Raw genomic sequence first — 16,461 nt, 5'->3', positions numbered from 1 at the left:
TCTAGAGACTTGGGTTATGTGTGATTTAAAGGACATATTCTGATCAAAGATGACTCACAGGTTCCTCACAGTAGTACTGGAGGCAAGGGCTATGTCATCTAGAGTAACTATATGATTAGACAGCAGATTTCTAAGGTTTTCAGGCCCAAGCACAATAACTTCAGTTTTGTCAGAGTTTAGAAGTAAGAAGTTGCAGGTCATCCAGGCCTTTATGTCTTTAAGACATGCTTGAAGTTTGACCAGCTGACCTGATTCATTTGGCTTCATAGATAAATATAACTGAGTATCATCTGCATAGCAATGGAAATTTATGTTGTGCTTCCTGATAATATTGCCTAAAGGGAGCATGTATAAAGTGAAGAGAATTGGACCTAACACAGTGTAATAACAGTACACTACTTCAAGATATATATTTTTTAAAACATAACCCTTGACTCAGTGTACTAACAATGGAAGAAGATGCAGGTAAAAACATGTTTTTATCATGGCTATGAAACTGACATCCCAATTCACAGAAGTGGAAAGTAACTAACTACATTTGCTCAACTATTGCATTTAGGTATAATTTGAGGTATCTGTACTTTAGTATTTTTATTTTCTGCTACTTCATAATTCAACTTTCAGAAAAAAATTGAACTTCGTATCTACTACATTTATTTGACTACTTTAGTTACTAGTTACCTTTCAGAATGAGGTTAATAAAACAAAATACAGTATAATCATAATATTTATTCATCGTCTGTGTAAAATTCACAAGATACCCAGCAGTAATTCAAATGATAAGCATATAAGGTGTTTAAAATTAGCTCTTCCTTTACCAGCTGCAACATTTTATGGCTAGTGGTAAAACCTACAGTTATGTGCTGTCATTAGTCCACAAAGAACCTGTCAGGGTTGTGCATACAGAAGGAGAACAAAGCTTAGACTCAAGACAAGATACAATTGTGCAGTCTTCCTCCCACTCTCACATGAAGTGTTGCTATTTCCACACTAACAACAGTTTTACGTCACTGGTGGAGCTCCGGAGAGCAGAGGCACAGTATTTTTCACAACAGGCTGTAGATAAAAGCTGCACTATGGGATGGATGAGCACCAGCTCCCACACCACTGTTTTACATTTCAGTGGTTCCCATACTACTGATGAATTAGCTTACTATAGATACACAGATGAGTGACATATTAAAGGAAATGCCTAAATAAATAAGTGGCCTCTTCCAGGATGACAATGCCCCCAGCCCCCCAACCCCATAGGGCATGAGGGGTCACTGAGTGGTTTGATGGCTATAAAAATGATTTGAATTAATCCATGTTTGAGCATCATGGAGGCACTCAAATCTGTGCAAGATTACATGGATATGTTAGTTTGCCTTGGTAATTCTTTCAGGGTGTGTGGGTGGACTGTACACAATCATGTAATACAGTGTTGCCTCCTGCCACAAAAATGAATGGAACAGATTTTCAAAAGTACTTTTGAATTAAGAATTGCTCTGTCAGTACAGAATTAAACTGTCAGAAGATTAAAAGCAGATGGCAAATGTGACATTAATTTCTTTCAACTAAGCTAATACAGTATACTACTGTTCAAAGAAAAACTACCATAATGGCACATGACTTCAGTACGCAAAGCAGTTTTTCACCCAGCTCTACTGAAACAACTCTGGTCATTATTATTAGAAGGACCTGTGCCTACAGTATAACTCTTATAAAAGCAGAACTGCTTTGACTTGTGAAAACCTCAGTAAATTAAGCCAACAGTGAGGTCAGCAGAACGACTCAAAACAACAATCTTAATTTTTCAGGTAGATAACAATCCAGAAATGTATTTCAGTTGTCTATATCTGAGTTTCCATTTCTCTTACAACACCAGAAGAGCTACAACAAGCCTGGATGAAAAACAAATTCTCCAGTTATTATATTTAATAGTGTTTATGTCACCAGAGCTGTTGACACCTTTTGGATGCTTGGTAAATACAGTTGGCTTTGACTGAGAATATTTATAGACCCCCCCTTGTACATTTTATTGAAGATAATACACTTGCATCAGTGCCTACTCTCCATCAAGTGGGCAGTAATACATCCCCCTTTAAAAACAATAGTCAACACAAGCAGCGTCCTGATGAAGGTCAACAGACAGATACTGTTTTTATAATGCATCAGCAACGCTCCATCCCACAGCCAAATAATCAGTCAGTTCCTTCATTTTGTGGGCATGGAGGGATCACCCTCAAAGTGAGGCAAATACAAACACTGCTTTGTGGCCAAAACAACATTTTTCTTCATGGAGGAAGTATGTAGGACAGCTGTAAACTGTATTTAGTCCGGTCTATTTTTACATCAGTTTAGGTTGCTCTCCTATCTCTTTATAGTCCTAGAAGCCAGAACTACCGCCATCTGTGAGCACACTCCCACACACGTGCAGTTTGTCAGTGATATGTAGGCAGGTCAGTATTCCCACATGAAAACTCGTGGAATTCTGCCACAAACATGACGTATGCCACAGATGGTGTTGTCTTTTCAAGATAAGGTATTTCCTAGCTGTTGCCTACCATCACAAAATCTAACAGCCAATGAGAAATTGCCTCAACCAGGTTATCTTTAATATCAAACTAAATTAAACTATATTAGGCTGTAGAAACAGGACTGGGGATGCTGGAAGCCTGGTAGGTGGAACACTGCTTGTCAACATTTTGTCAATCATAGAGCCAGAAAATCCAAACCTTGGCAAAAGTGCGGGGATCCGGGTGGTTGGGTAGCTTGGTGGGATGAGCAAATGCCAACCACCAGGAGTAGTCTGAGGCACCTGTCGACTGAGCAAACATTCCCCCTCTAACTCCCCATGTTTAATGTTTTTTATCATAATACTGGAGCAGTTATTTTTAGCAGAAACATACTGACAATCATTAGGAGGTGTTAGACTACTGGGACCCTTATGTGTTAGTGGAAAGTACTGACTGACACTCAGGAGAGAATACAATGTTTTCTCTTTAAGCCAGGGCTAAAACCTAATGGTGATAAGATGAGCTGTATCTTAAAACATATCTATAGTTTTCTATGATGGTGCATGGTTGCTGGTTGATTAGTCAAATCCCCAGTCTTTTCTATGATGGTGCATGGTTGCTGGTTAGAGGAGTCAAATCCCCAGTCCACTCATGTAATAAACAAAAAACTGTACATCTTTGCATAATAATGTGATTTGCAGGGTTTAAGTACAGAACACATGACACAGTGTGCTAAAGATAACGAATCCTTGATTAGTAAAGGTTCAGAAAAGGTCAGTAGTACAGACTAGTGTTTTATAATGCATCCATGCCGGCCTTAGTCACAGCTGGAGGCCTATATGACTGTGAATACTGTCTCGAATAGCACAAACACCAGGACAGAATCTTAATATCATGTGTGATTTTATGGGTTTTATGTAATCCAATCATGATTTTACAGTGTAGATCACTGTTCTATTGGACTCTAGTCAGTTATTTGTTTCAGTCATTCTTTTTTCATTAAAATGGATTTACAGTTGCAACATTAGCTATTTCCATCTTCACCAATGGTGATTGCCTTGGTGTTTTTGTCATATGTTAGTAAAACTGAATAGGCCTTTATGGTTGGATAAAACAGTCCTGAGAAGATCTCTAATAGGACTAATAGCAAGATTATTAGTGTGAAGAGGCTTCAACAAATCATGAAGATAAATTTTGGGGGCAAAATTGAAGGTTTATTCTAAATATAATCAGCCTCTATAGTCCTAAATACTATCTTAGTAGTGTGGCTGATGATTGTTTCTCATGATTTTCCAGCTGTATGCACTAGAGGGCATTAGGGCATAAGCACATAGTCACTGAGAAACTGGCTGTGTGCAGTGGATTCATATGAGAGGCCTCATGAGACACAAATCATACTCAGGCATACACACATCATAATCTCACATGTCCACTACTATATTCTTGTGCATGTGAAACATCTATTAACAATGAAAAGACTTTATTATTTATTGGATTGCCTGAAAAAAGCTTTAATCTTGGAAATCCTTGAAATTAAATTGCCACTGACTCAAGAACCTGCGATGGATTGGCGACCTGTCCAGGGTGTACCCCGCCTTCGCCCGATTGCCGGCCGGGATTGGCTCCGCCTCCCCGTGACCCTGTTCAGGGACTAAGCGGTAGAAAATGAATGAATGAATGAATGACTCAAGAACTGAAACCATATAAAACATAAGGTTTTGGATACTTCTAGTCTAGGGTTAGGAATAACATGAACAAGTATACTACGTGTGCAGGTATGCAAGGTAAAAGAACAGAATGGGGGCGGTGTAAGAAATGAAGATATTGACAGGAAATTAAATAAAAATGACATATTCAACTATGATTGTATCAGTAAAATCCAAAACAAGAAGCTTCACTCACTGCAGTATCTTGCACTTTACCTGAAGTTTGCTGCAGAAGCCTATTCAAGAGCCAAACAAGGTTCACAACAGCATAGGCCACCAAAAGGATAGTTACAATAGCAGCCATGGTGGTCAGTTTACCAGCAAACAGCATCACCCAGTGGAAGGAACAGAGAACATTAATTTGGTTTGCACTATACTGTACTGTAGATTAAACATCTTTTAAGGCACAGCTGTCTAACAAACCAGAGATACCGAATGACTAGGCTGAAGAGAACTGCTATAATAACAGTCTAGGATTTTTATTTTATTTTATTTTTTGGTTAATTTGGTCGCAGTTCAGAGCTGCATGCTTATAACAGTTACAACAATAGCATTAGTGAGTGCTATTGAGAACAATGTATACAAACAGTACTGCTCCCTGTATATATACTTCATAAAAAGATTCATAGCCCTGTCCCTTGATGAAATACCCTAACAAAAATGTCCAGCTATATTACATCACTTTGGTCAATTTGTTATTAACATAAAATGTAAAAACCTTAATGTCTAGCTAATATACCGATGATATACTGACTAGTGTAAGAGGACAGTACCATGCTCTGTCTTCCTGGCAAAAACCTTTCAGGCTCTCAGTGACCTTCATTGAAAATTGTCCAGCTAGTCCAAAGCCAAGCTCAATGATGCACAAATCTTTTTGTACCGCTGAATGACAGGTGAAGGATCAGCACACAGGGCAAATTTTCCAATTAGGTCACTATTCTAACATGTGCAAGAGCAAAATGAACAGGAAGAGTTTGAGGATAGGGACAAGAGAGTTGACTCCGTTGTAGTTTTACAGCTCAAACAGAATCACTCTAAACTCTAAGGACAGTGAAACAAGTAACAATTCCTTGTGTTGGGTGTAACATCCTAATGTACCTGTGCAAGCAACCAGGAGCCACTGAGACTCAGGGGTGTCCATTCAGACATGTTTTCCTCATCAGAGCCAGGCCACCACCTGTACAGCTTTATACCATGAACAAAAACAAAGTCACTCTCTGTCTATTACTGCTCATGATAAACAACTGAGTCACCCTGCACTTGTACTTAAGCCAAACACACAATGAGAAAGTCAACGCTGCAAGCCATCTGTTGTCAAATGATGCATTCCAAATTAACATGCTTCTACTTAGGAAAAGAGACATGATGAAATTAATAACAAGTGTTATTTTCTCACATTTTAGATGGAAGGCTCCTTTAACAGATGGCTGATTATTAAAACGTTGACTCAGCTTCATAGAAGACCAGCTGGGGTTGGATAAGCTTTCATATACTCTGGATCAACTATTTAGCCCTGATCACAACCTAAACAAGCAAGATTAGTAACTAAATCCTCCTTTCTACAAAAATTGGCAGAAGCCACATGATCAGGAACCCCACTCTGCCAATTCACATACAACAATTTTCTACTTTAGTATGTAATTCTTAATGTTAGGGACGAAAGGCACATTTTTTGCAGACTTTGAACTCAATTCTTGTCAAAACCAGATACTATGAATACAGTAAAGAAACATTTTCAGAAATATTCAGCTTTTAGGTGTCTGGGTGTTTGACAGCATCTGCATTTACTGTATGTGTCTAACCGGTCATGAGCCCATGCAGCCAGCAGACTATGCAGAGTGTATGTGACAAATCTAATAAAGAGCTGCAAGTGCTCCTCTTGGGAAAGACTAGCTGGGATATTTCTGATCACCTGGAAAACCGCAATAAAAAATCTTAAATTCACTTCAGCTGACACCTTATTGAAGTCCTGCCAAAGCTCAGCTTTCACCAGATAAGTCCACTGTGTCTTAAATCAGGGTCTGAATCCATCAAAAAGAATTCAGCGGGTGCATAACTCAGTATTTCATAATCCACTGTGCCATGGCCACTTGATTCATGGTGCAATAAACACCAGGATCTCAGCAAATGAAACATGGCCATACTGCATATTAATAAAATCACTTGTTATTGGTAAATACATCACATAAGCCAAAAACACAGCAGGCAACAATCTGATAAGCAAATGATCGTGTATGTTGCCACATACAGTACATGATAGTAGGTGCATCTTTGGGTTTTGTCCAACTGTTGGTTGGGCAAAACTTTGCATGAATATAATAATGGCATTTTAAAAACTAGAGACAAAAATATAAATTCTGAAAATAATAGGAAGATACAGTGATAGTGAAAATAATTGTTGGGTGCATCCCCAACTTCAGTGACTCAGTGTGTCTGTTTAGCAATTGATACCTAGCTAACATTACTTGTTAGCATCAATCCTGCAGCTACCTGGGGCAAACTGAACCTAATGATCAATTTTTCCAGAAGCTTTATATATTTATTCCTGCAGAGATGTGTGTCACAGTGTGTTTCGAGCACCGACTGTAAAAACAAACTGATTAAATAAATGTTTCAGTAATTGTCATTTATTGCATGTTATATTGTAAAAGTTTAGTATCAAAAGCAACATTTAACAAACCTTTCCCCTTTGATACATTATTTGAGTATTTACATTACATACAGAAATTAATAAAGAAACCAAAGGTAGAGTTCCTTAAAAAAAACATAAGAACATGCACAGATATCCAGCAAATTAATAACCTTTAAAATAGTGCAATGAAAATAAACAAAATCTGTTCACTACCACAGAGTTATAGCAAAACAATTCCAGTCCATATGCATATGTGATATTCCACTTTGAAAGACTTTTGCATCACTGAAAAACAAATCTGGGCTGAAAGCATGAATCCAAACAAAAAGCTGACTTTTGCTTCTGGCCACACAACAGCAACTGATATGAAACAATCATTCAGGTTTCGATTCGTTTGAACAGAGACTTGAGGACGCTGCTTGTAGACTACATAAAGTTCGGTTCTGTGTCAACAACTACATTTAAAACATCCCCTGTTTTATGTAGACAGATACAAAAAAAACTGGTCACCTGTTATACATTCATTTGTCTATCATATCTCTCTTCTTCTTCTTCTTCCATTGTTTCTCTTTATGAGCAGAAGATGTCTATTTCTGATTTCTACTCTTAAAGAGTGAGAGTCTACCCATCACATAATATAAATCATACTTTTACAAGTGAAAACTGAGAACAGGTGAAGAGAAAACCCAGTTTTTCTGTGGTTGATCTCGTTCCTCTTTGTTTGACATGGGGATTCATAATTGAGTTCATCCCCCATTTGAACAACATTGGCTCCACTGAAGTCGTTCTTGTGTGTCACTGGGAAGGGCATCTGGTTTCCAGGCTAACCATGAACCTCTCCAGTTTACCGAAGATCAGTTGGTTGTATCTCAACAGAAAAGTGTTCAGACTCTGGGTGCTTCGAGGAACACAAGACAATGATGGACTCACTACTGGCCCCTGCTGGTCCAAATAGAAAGCACAATCATGTTGATGGCTTTAATAATTAATAACAAAAATAACATAAAGAAAAGATTGAGGCTGACCATTGAACCAAATGGGAGGGTGATATAACAACCAACATTTCAAAAAATTTGCTAAATCAAAATCTTGCACTTGTCTGACTTTAAAGAAACCCTCTGTCCCTGGGAAAGTATGCTTTGCTATCTTTTTCTTGTCCTGAGGAAGGAAGGCCTGAGATTACACAGCATAACACCATCACTTTAGTGGCACAGATATTCCAGAAAGCCACAAATTTACGAGAAACCAGGAAATTTCCACACCAGAGGAAACTGATAATGCCTCTGAATCAAATGCAAAGCGCTGAGAGAAACCCATCAACACGTTTTCACTCATTACGTGTGAATTTTCATCAACACGCTCATGAGTTTTACTTGGCTCTGTTTGTTGTGATGTGTTTGCATGTGAGTGACAAAGAGAGACTGAGCCCTGCCAGCTTTGATTTGATAATTTGCAGGTCAAAAGACATTTAGACCTGCAGGTTAAAATCTACGGTGAATGTTTCATAGGCACTGAAATATTGTTTTGACAGCATAATTTAGAAATGTCTTAACACCACTTTAAACAATTGCATGCAGTTTGTAACTATGACAGCTTCTTACACTCAGCTGTAGGTGTGTAAGAATGAGAAGGTAGTTGGTGATGTTGTTCTCCAGTCTCTGCAGCAGAGAAGAGACACATCTTGTCTGATTTAGGGCCTTCAAAACATTCAAACCTTCTGCAAGAAGCCTCAATGACGCAACTATGTCTCCTCTCTTCTCCTGGTGCTGCAGTAACACACATACAGAAAACAAATGGCAATGAAGTGTATTTTTAAAGGAATGATAAAATTCTCAAATCAAAAGCAGGCAAGAAATAAATCCACTTTGATAGAGGAATTTGGAGTCATACATGTGACAACATACTGATTTGTTTTCCCAAGTTGCTACATGAAGCTCTGTGCAGGGTAGCTGAACTAGTGCGGAGACAGTCATCGATCCATTACAGGTACTCTGCTAAAGAGAAGATATGGAAGACACAGGTGACAGAAGCCAGACAAACAGGTGGACAACAGAGAGACAGACTGATGGGAAACTAAAAGGTAACTCCACACACCCAAGATGATCAAACACATCAAACCAGTGGGAAGAAAAGAGAAAGAGAAAAGTGAGGAAAGTTTATTTCAAAGAAACATATACTGTACAGTATATACTGTCCTCACCAATGCACCCTCAATCTCTGCCACAATATTCATAGCCCTCCTGGCTGCTCTTATACAGACAAAGTCTGTGGGTTTGGTCTCAGCATCCCACACCTCAGAGGCTACTATACAGAGCAGCAGGAGTCCTGGACAAACATAAACACACACTGAGGTTGAGGTGCTACAAACCAGCTTATTAGACTTCCATTAATATCTTTATAAGTGAAACTTTGATTAGTTTAGGCCCAGTACTCACTGCTTAAAGCCATGCCCAGCTCAGATGCTCCCGGTGGGTCCACATTTGTTTCATTAAGAGATGTGCCAAGTGAAAAATGCCATGTCCACGGTAATGTCTCATAAAGAGGAGCTGTGTGTCCTTTTCGTCTTCTCACCACTTGATTTCCCACCTTCTCATTCAGGAGTGGGAAGTGCGAGTGTTATCTAGCCAGAGAGCAGGATGTGCTCCAACTTCCCTGCTGCAGAGGAAAACAAAACGTAATAGACTGAAAATGCCATTTCATTGATATTGATTCTCATTCGCATTCATGGGACAGCGGTCCTTCTGACTAAAAGGTTAATAATTTATTATTGTGAAAGACACCATTTACACAGCAAATACATTCACTACTGCTACGGGCTGTTTACGTTTTGTCTAGATTTGCTCCTGCCAATAGCTTGGGTTCACATAATTCACAAAATTGGCGTCTGAGGAAGCATCATAGCCACATGCAGCATGTGGGTGTGTGAGCTCTGTGGGTGTAGCTTGTGTGGTGACTTTTAAATCTGACATAATAATCCACACAAGTCTTAAAAAAAGAGTAGGCTGCTTTATTAAGCTTACAAAGCAGGTCTAACCTTGCCTCTTTTCTTAATTTGTTGTTGTTTTTGTATTTTAAGTAACTTCCCCCCTTTTTTCCACCATGAAACACCACCAGCTGTTTTGTAACAAGCATGCGGTCTTTGCGGGCAGGACAAGATGAAATTACTGCCAACGTGATTACCTATTCAATTATAGTTGGACAACCTTACTCATTGTATTTATCATCCAGGAGGAGAAGTGAACAAGCGGTCTTCACATGGACACGTTCAATCAGCCATCGGGGAGTAACGGGGGTGAAGCTAGAGGACGCGATGACGCTCAAATCGCGATTTGGCGGGGTGGGTTGTGGGTGTGGGGTAATAGCTGTCAAAGGCATGGAAAAGAGAAAGCATGGGTAAATGCAGCCTGCATCCTCATTTCAGATGCATGAGCTCACCCTCCATCACCCCAGCCTGGACACTGACTGAGCCCCTGCCCTCTTGTCTGTGCGCCCAAGCTTTTCATGCATGCCACGTTTAAGGCGCACGTCGTCTAATATTAGACCTTGAAGCGAGTGTGTGTGTGTTGTCACATGCAAGGGTAGAGAGGGAGATGCAGAGAAGAGAGAGCACACGTGCTGTTTTTCTCACTCATAACCACCTCCCATCTCTGCACACAATCCATACTGCCGTTAATTTGGATGAATGTGCGCCACAGCTCCGCAGATCATGACCGGGGAGCCTGGATTTCTGCACACAAGGAAGAAACTGTGGCCCATGACACTGACGGTACCCGCAATGCATCACGGACACGACACCCGGTACCCTGCTGTCTCCCTCCCACCTCAGCTGGAGCCGATGAGGAGACTGTAGCATCTTATTACAGAGTTTCTTAGACTCACTATCGCATGCATGCGCGCTCTCAAACCGTTGGCTTTTGTTGCGCCTGGTTTCCAAAGCCGGGCAGCAGTGGTCTGCTCCGCTGTGGGCTGCTCTGGAGACGCAAAGCCGGTAATTACGCGCTGTGTTGACAACTTTGGCACGGTGCTATATGGACTGTGCGTCAGCAACAGGCCAGTTTCTGGGATGTACTATTTCTCTTCGGTGGAGTGAAGCGTGATCCCGGGAGTCATCTGCATTCCGATCGCATCATCGATCAAGTGTGCGCTGCAACCTGTAGCTGTGTGTTCTTTTATTTCAGTCACTGTTCCACCAAGGCGCAATGGAGAGACACAGCTGACGGTTTGGATTCTGTAGCCCGAGGAGGAGAGAAGAAAAAAAGAGAAGGACAGCAGCCCCGCGGGAAACCGTAAGTTGGGTCCCGATAAGATGGATCACTGTCTCTTTTCTCTAAAGTGTCACATCTATGCGTATCTTCTGCAGTGTGTCCATATCTGGTTCAAGGGCAGATGCTAATTGAAGGTCTCTTTGGATTGTGATATATTTACAGGTAATCTGGTGTTATTTTGAGGTTATCTCTGCCAGCTGTATTCAAAAGGAATGACAGCTGAGAAACTTGAGACACAAAACACAGGTGGTTGTATCAAGAGCACCAAGGACTCAAAGTCCTTGTTGTACTGTAGATGTAAAATATATTATGAATAGTACGTCAGATTAAATTATTTTTACTGTTACTTTTACATCCATGATAAAATATCCTTTTCCTACAATGACACACTTACTTTAGAATTACACTAAACTAAACCGTATTAAGGTCTAGAAAATACGTGTGACCATTTTCTAATCCGTTTCATGATGTGGATGTTGAGCTCTCTTATGACAGGAAAACCACCGATCTTTCTCTTGACGGTCACAAACAGGACAAGAGACATGTTTGTCCTTGTATGATGGTACCACACTGGCCTCCATGCAGAGGTGGGCGGTGTATTTCTAAAGCATCCTGTGGAGATGGAGAGATGTGGGTCAGTGTGCTGGTGCTCGGGGCTGCAGAGCACCCAGTTCCTCTGTTGCTGGGACCATGGTACCTGTGCCTGTCTGCGGATGCAAGCTCCCTGGTAAAATGAAGGCAGTTACCTTTCTCAGTTATGAGAGAGGGGTTTGGTGTGAGGACTAACTGCAGGCCTGATGTGCACATGAACCTGAAGTGCATGAATAATGAGATCTGTGAATGAAAGTGTGTGTTTGTGAGAGTGTGCTGAAATCCCCCAGTTATCTCAGATGCCCTGCTTCATTCTGGTGCCTGTGGTCCAGTGCTTTGAACCGGTTTTCTTGCCGACTGCCAAACAGCTTGCGCAGAACAAATTTTTTCTGTCAGCCAGTCAGAGGTGGTGACTCCCAGAGGAATGAAGTATTTTAACCTATGGATGAGAGATTCAGATATTCAAATGCACACTGGCCTGTGACTGCTTAAATTGTTTTATGTGAGGCATCAATCCAAAGCTTGAATTCATTAGTGACCTGCTGTTCGGGTGGTACGGTTTCATAACAATGTGGGGCTTGGGCTAGGTGGCACTATTTGCTTTGACCTGAGAAACTGAAAATGTGAGCTACCTGGAGTTTCTATCCAACTGAAGGAATATTGACAAACATGAAAGATGTTTGGCTCCGGACAAAGCAGCGCCGAATCACTGAACAGTGGTTATCTTCCAGGTGTGAGTCTCATTTGGCACCACATTTTTCAGTGCAAGAGATTTCGCTGACAGTAAGTACTGTAGACATGTCTGAAATTTTTTTAGTGGAAGCCCAGACTATTATAATATATGTGTCATCTCAGGAAAGGAAGTGATCTGAAAATGTAACAAGCCTTCAAGTGTGGGCTTTTAGAGCTGGATACAAGCACTACTAAGAGTTCAAATTCAAGATCATCAAATGCATTTATTTGTGTCATACACCAGTGCCCAGCCCATATGGATTTATAAGACACCACAAATATTGCTGCGTCATAAAAAAGAAGCATTTTCAAACTTTACCATAAGTATATCATCCTCATCACATAACATATAAGACATTTCATCTTCTCCCAAGATTAACATTTGAACCACAAAAAGGGTTTCCTTTGTTATACACAACTCAAGTTTCTCAAAGTCAACCATCCAAAAGTGAATTGCTCTGTATTGCATTTCACCTGTTCACAGTCCCTCCACATGCCTGCTATATAATCAGATACAGCATATGCACATGATTTGTACTACTGTGTGTAAGTACAAAACCCCAAATCCTTACATGCTTCTTAAGCACTGACCCCAATGCTCTGCTGCACTGTTGGAATACTGATTCATTCTGTAAAGGTGAGATGAACATTCAAAGAAAAACCTACATATTTATATTACTGAGCATATGACAAAACCGTAGAACCCAAATTAAAAAAATAGCTTTACCTTTTGGAACTGATTTCCTCTGAAAATGTACCACTTATGTTTTACCCTGACTCATTATTAGTCTCTATGTCCAATACCAGTCAGCCATGCTGAGAAATGCTTCTGCGAGCACACGTACAGGGCCATTTTATGGCACATGAGAGGAGTGATGAGCAAATAATACAGACTTAAAAGTGATTGTTGTGGTGCCCATGAGTAGTGTACTTCACTGCAAAATGCTCCTTAAGGGGACGTTTGGTAGCCACTAGGTGAAAACTGTTTAAAATATCCCCAGAATATGAGGCCCTGCATGAATTCTGACTAAATCTGTAGTGGTCAACTACGCATACACATACAAATGGGTGACAGATTAAAGGACAAACCAACAAAAAGCATTTTAGTGAGATGCTGGACAACTAGGAACCTCTAGAACATCTTCAGTGCACCTAATGATTCTACAAGTCTCTGAGCTGCAGTGGAAGCATGCACACCATATTCCCAAAGATATTTCCACATTGGTGTTGTGATGATGGTGGTGAAGACCTCTGTCTCAAGCATCAAACTCATTCAGTGCCAGTATTTCTGAAAGGGACTGCAATTTCTCACCTGTTTGTTCTTGCTTTTGTCTGATTTTTAAAGATATATTTATATTCTGGATGAATTCTCAGACAATACTGATTGTGTCTCCAATTGTAGAGAAAGGCATAATTTTCTTCATCATGCTGTTGCAGTTTTTCACGTTTTCCTTCAGCAGAACAGTTCATCAGCCAATACTCACTTATATTTCCACCTTAAGGCCCCGAGTGTATATTGCTTTCATGCTTCAAAGTGTTAGAGAGTCGTTGGCATTCTGGTTCAGATTGGATCAGCATAAAAAGAGTTTAGATTTTAAAGGGGTATTGCACTGATTTTATGAATAAAATTCAGTTTATTTTTCAAATGAAGTACACAGCCATGATATGGTCATTTTACTATGCTGGGAAGTTCTATTTCAATACATAGTTAGTTACATTATGCAGTCGGACCCAGTTTTTTTGTAAGAGTTTGGACAATATCCACAATGAATGAGCTAATAAATAAGCATAGACAAGATAAAGTGTCTCTAAATGTAACATTTGAGGGAAATGGGTTGGGTAATTGCTTATTTTGTAAAGTCAGCCAACAACATTTTAGATCCTGTAGGAATTTCAACAAAAATGCCATGCATTAGAATCACTTCAATAAATTCACTAATGGGAGCACAGAGGCAATCCACTATTATTCAGCTGCTAGAGGGACCACTGTGAAGATTATGGCATTTATGAAGCTATAAGTTCCACCACAAGCTTCACCCTATGAGTTACTCATCACACTTCCAGTGATGACTCAAGTACCACAATACATAAAAATCTAATCTAATCTAATAAAAAATACAGATCATAATTTATCCAAACAATCATTTAGCCTGGTAAACTTGCACAGGCCTCAGCACAAAAGCCCAAACTACCCCAGCCATCGAGTCCAGTAGCCTAACTTCTCAGAGAGACACTAGTACAGTGAGAGTGGAGGAGGGAGGCGGTGTTTTGCAGTCAAACCGCACCAGCGCTGCTGCGAGCCGACATCCAGCTGGCACACATACACGCACACACCGCGGCTTAGCGTCATGCCAGAGGACCTGTGATGAGAAACTTGTTACACACTGCTCATGTGATGGCAGGCGGCCACGCCGAGTCCTCCTCCGCAGATTAATTAGCGGGCGACTTGCGCTCCTGAGTGTCTCATAGTCGGCGTCTGAATGAGGATATTGCGGCAATGGAGAAGGACAAGGCCGAAGACCAGACGCTTCAGTATCAGCAAACTTTGGTGAGTTTCAGATGAGGTCATAGCAGATGTTTTCAGACGTGTGTCTGGCATGTAGGGGTGACAGGGATGCATTTGTGGCCGGAGGATGGAGCTACAGCTGCTAGCTGTATGAGGACAGGAGATTCATCTTTTTACTGAATGTTTTTAACGAATGATTCAAAATAACATTGTGATATGCTACCCCTGTAGGTGCTGCTGTGTTTTTCACTATCCCTTCCTAGATTCCATTCATTCATCTTGATCCACAGGTGTTGCATCACTCTCAGCCTCTGCTCACCTTTCTAATGAATTTTTATTAATTTAGATTAAACCAAACCATGTCAGATTAATTTGTTCATCTTGAATTAGTGCATGGAGGGTTGCCTCTGATCACTTTATGCATGGTCTAATAAGATATTAATATCCTCCAAGTATAATCTTAGAGCCTCCCTCAGCTTACAGAGCTCCAGTGTGTTTCAGTCACTTCCTCTTCCTTATCTCCTCTGTTTTTCCTGCAGATCTTGTTTCTCCTTGTGCTCTCTCATCTGTTCCTCTCTCATCTTGCCCTCAGCCCTTCCTGTCTGCTAGAGCGACCCTTTTCACTTATGAACTAAAACTGGAGTGTTTCTGAATATTAACTGACTCTTGCAGCTTTTCTCCCCACTCGTGTTATGACAGGCCTGACAGTGGCACCCTGGAGCACGTCACACAGGGTATGTTCAGATACAAGAAGCAGAAAGACAGTCAGCCAGGCAAACTAGGGGATTAGTGTGTCCTTCCACCCTGATTTCTGTGTCTGTGACTGCAGCTGTCAGTCATTTTCTGCCTTCCTTTTCTCTCTTATTTTTGTATCCGCGCACCTGTGCGTTTTCACACGTGTAAGATCTATCTGTCAGTCCATCTTCATGCATCTGCGTTGAGCCCAGCTTTTCTGCTCAGTGTGAAGATAAAGTAAAATGGCAGTCCAGATCTCTAAAGACTGGAACGTGCTGTCTGCCCCTTCTTTCTCCTCTGGTCGTAACACTCAGATCAATGGCTTTATCATTTACACCCTACATGCAGTCTATTTGCTAAAAATAGATATGTGCGTGTGTTTCTGCACATGCAAGCGATTGTGCAGCTTGTGTCCCGATACTTCAATAGTACAACGTGACAGCATTATTCATTAGATAACTCCCCTCAGGTGAAGCAAAACATTTGCGTTTTCCTCTTAGAATAATGTTTAGAAATAGATATTAATTAACCAAAAACATTTAAATGAGGTAAGTGAAGGCTCACAGTTTGCTGCAGGTGCAGCTGTAGACTAAAATTGAATTCTAATGTGGCCAAAAGGATCCGCTGTGGTTTATTATTTGCAGTCAGCAAGATTCAGAGGATTTTCAGTCATTCGTTTGGAGCACGACTGAGAAGATGACATGGAGCTGACAGAGCAAGATAGAGATGTGCCTGATAACTTCAGGAGGAAGCAGCACAAAAATGGCAGCTCCTCATTCACTATTCTACTAAAATG

At 40.6% G+C, this 16,461-nt stretch overlaps 1 protein-coding gene across 6 annotated transcripts in view; it reads left to right on the top strand.

The window, feature by feature from the left end:
* Nucleotides 1–10,435: 10,435 nt before the first annotated feature.
* clcn2a (chloride channel, voltage-sensitive 2a) overlaps nt 10,436–16,461 on the top strand; it is a 40,106-nt gene continuing 34,080 nt past the window's right edge. For 5 of the 6 annotated variants that reach the window (XM_020595626.1, XM_020595625.1, XM_020595624.1 and 2 more), the window contains exon 1: nt 14,659–14,972. In XM_020595626.1, the coding sequence (XP_020451282.1) occupies nt 14,922–14,972 (51 nt within the window). In that variant the 5' untranslated portion in view covers nt 14,659–14,921. Of the gene's footprint in view, nt 11,123–14,658; nt 14,973–16,461 lie in introns of those variants that run through there. The other variant, XM_020595627.1, reaches the window with a different exon arrangement.

The sequence above is a fragment of the Monopterus albus genome, unplaced genomic scaffold, assembly GCF_001952655.1.
Source record: "Monopterus albus unplaced genomic scaffold, M_albus_1.0 scaffold28.1, whole genome shotgun sequence".
Classification (NCBI taxonomy): domain Eukaryota; kingdom Metazoa; phylum Chordata; class Actinopteri; order Synbranchiformes; family Synbranchidae; genus Monopterus; species Monopterus albus.
Note: the sequence above shows the minus strand (reverse complement) of the source record. Positions and strands in the feature narration are given on the sequence as shown.